We start from the raw sequence: 1,658 nt of genomic DNA on the forward strand, positions 1-1,658 counted from the left end.
TGCTGTCGAGGCAGTGTGGACGGTTCAGTTGACGTCAGTTGATCTGGTGTGAACATCACACGACTTTCTATTACATTAAGTCGGACAGTTCTTAAAGTTTCACCATTCGATTCCGCGTGAAAAATCACATGGGATCAACTATTCACTTGCTTATTTGGTAACGGTTCACAAAAAAGTAGCACCATTCGATTTTACGTGAAAAATCACATGGGATTAACTATTCACTTGCTTATTTGGTAACGGTTCACGAATAAGGGAAATTTGTGGCGTGAAAAATCCCATGGGATCAACTATTCACTTGCTTATTTGGTAACGGTTCACGAATAAAAGGGAAATTTGTCGACGAGCAGAGGAGTATCGAACCCGCAACTTCTCAACTGTAAGTCAGAGAGTGCTAAAAGTAGCACCATTCGATTCCGCGTGAAAAATATTGAACCCGCAACTTCTCAACTGTAAGTCAGAGAGTGCTAAAAGTAGCACCATTCGATTCCGCGTGAAAAATCACATGGGACCTGCAACTTCTCAACTGTAAGTCAGAGAGTGCTAAAAGTAGCACCATTCGATTCCGCGTGAAAAATCACATGGGATTGACCTTCTCAACTGTAAGTCAGAGAGTGCTAAAAGTAGCACCATTCGATTCCGCGTGAAAAATCACATGGGATCAACTATTGACTTGCTTATTTGGTAACGGTTCACGAATAAAAGGGAAATTTGTCGACACAGGGAAGTATCGAACCCGCAACTTCTCAACCGTAAGTCCATTGTTTGAGTCGATGATATCTATGACAAGCAGTATTCAGTTGGCCACTGAGATTCAGCAGACAGAATCTCCACCCGATCCAGCTGAAGTAGATAACCAAAACCAAACGATAGAAGGCATTGAGCTTATAGCTAGGACTTTGGATTCAAGTAAGTATGACATGAGTAAATTTGTAATTTGTTTATTGACAATCAATATGAGTCGATGATATCTATGACGAGCAGTATTCAGTTGGCCACTGAGATTCAGCAGACAGAACCTCCACCCGATCCAGCCGAAGTAGATAACCAAAACCAAACAATAGAAGGCATTGAGCTTATAGCTAGGACTTTGGATTCAAGTAAGTATGACATGAGTAAATTTGTAATTTGTTTATTGACAATCAATAAGTACGTAATACCTAATATATTCTTCTAAAGAAATTTTAAAAGAAGAATGTGAATATTTAAAGGAACTATAGGTAACTAGAGTTCTCATTACCCCAAAATCAAAGGTAAAAGGAGGATAGCATAGAATAAAGCCATCTTTTCCGGGAACAAACCTTAGGATAAAGTTGTGACCTAGCGCTTACAAGGTGCTAGCAAAACTGGGTGCTACATTCAAAATTATTTGAGAGCAGTATAAATGAGCGACTTCCATCACTAATAGGCAATTAACTACTTATTATCATTGCTTGATTTCAGTTCTGTGCAAGATCAAAGTCAAATTTGTGGACACAACTATTCGATTAGAGCATGTCCCTCCAAGCTAGCAAAACTGGGTGCTACATTCAAAATTATTTGAGAGCAGTATAAATGAGCGACTTCCATCACTAATAGGTAATTAACTACTTATTATCATTGCTTGATTTCAGTTCTGTGCAAGATCAAAGTCAAATTTGTGGACACAACTATTCGAT

The 1,658-nt window shown here is 38.8% G+C and overlaps 1 protein-coding gene across 1 annotated transcript; it reads left to right on the forward strand.

The window, feature by feature from the left end:
* The first annotated feature begins 961 nt into the window (after positions 1-961).
* LOC103522729 (autophagy-related protein 2 homolog A-like) lies at positions 962-1,511 on the forward strand. The gene is made up of 2 exons (XM_008487823.2): positions 962-1,100; positions 1,444-1,511. Exons 1-2 carry the CDS (start codon positions 965-967, stop codon positions 1,509-1,511), a joined length of 204 nt encoding a protein of 67 aa, XP_008486045.1. The 5' UTR covers positions 962-964.
* The last annotated feature ends 147 nt before the right edge of the window (positions 1,512-1,658 follow it).

Source organism: Diaphorina citri, unplaced genomic scaffold (assembly GCF_000475195.1).
Source record: "Diaphorina citri unplaced genomic scaffold, Diaci psyllid genome assembly version 1.1 scaffold10729, whole genome shotgun sequence".
NCBI classification, from domain to species: Eukaryota; Metazoa; Arthropoda; class Insecta; order Hemiptera; family Psyllidae; genus Diaphorina; species Diaphorina citri.

Excerpts from the sequence above, each read along its gene's own strand:
- LOC103522729 (XM_008487823.2), top strand. The coding sequence starts at position 965 with ATGATATCTATGACGAGCAGTATTCAGTTGGCCACTGAGATTCAGCAG. Across the intron at positions 1,101-1,443 it reads AGCTAGGACTTTGGATTCAA|TTCTGTGCAAGATCAAAGTC; the intron begins GTAAGTATGACA and ends GCTTGATTTCAG.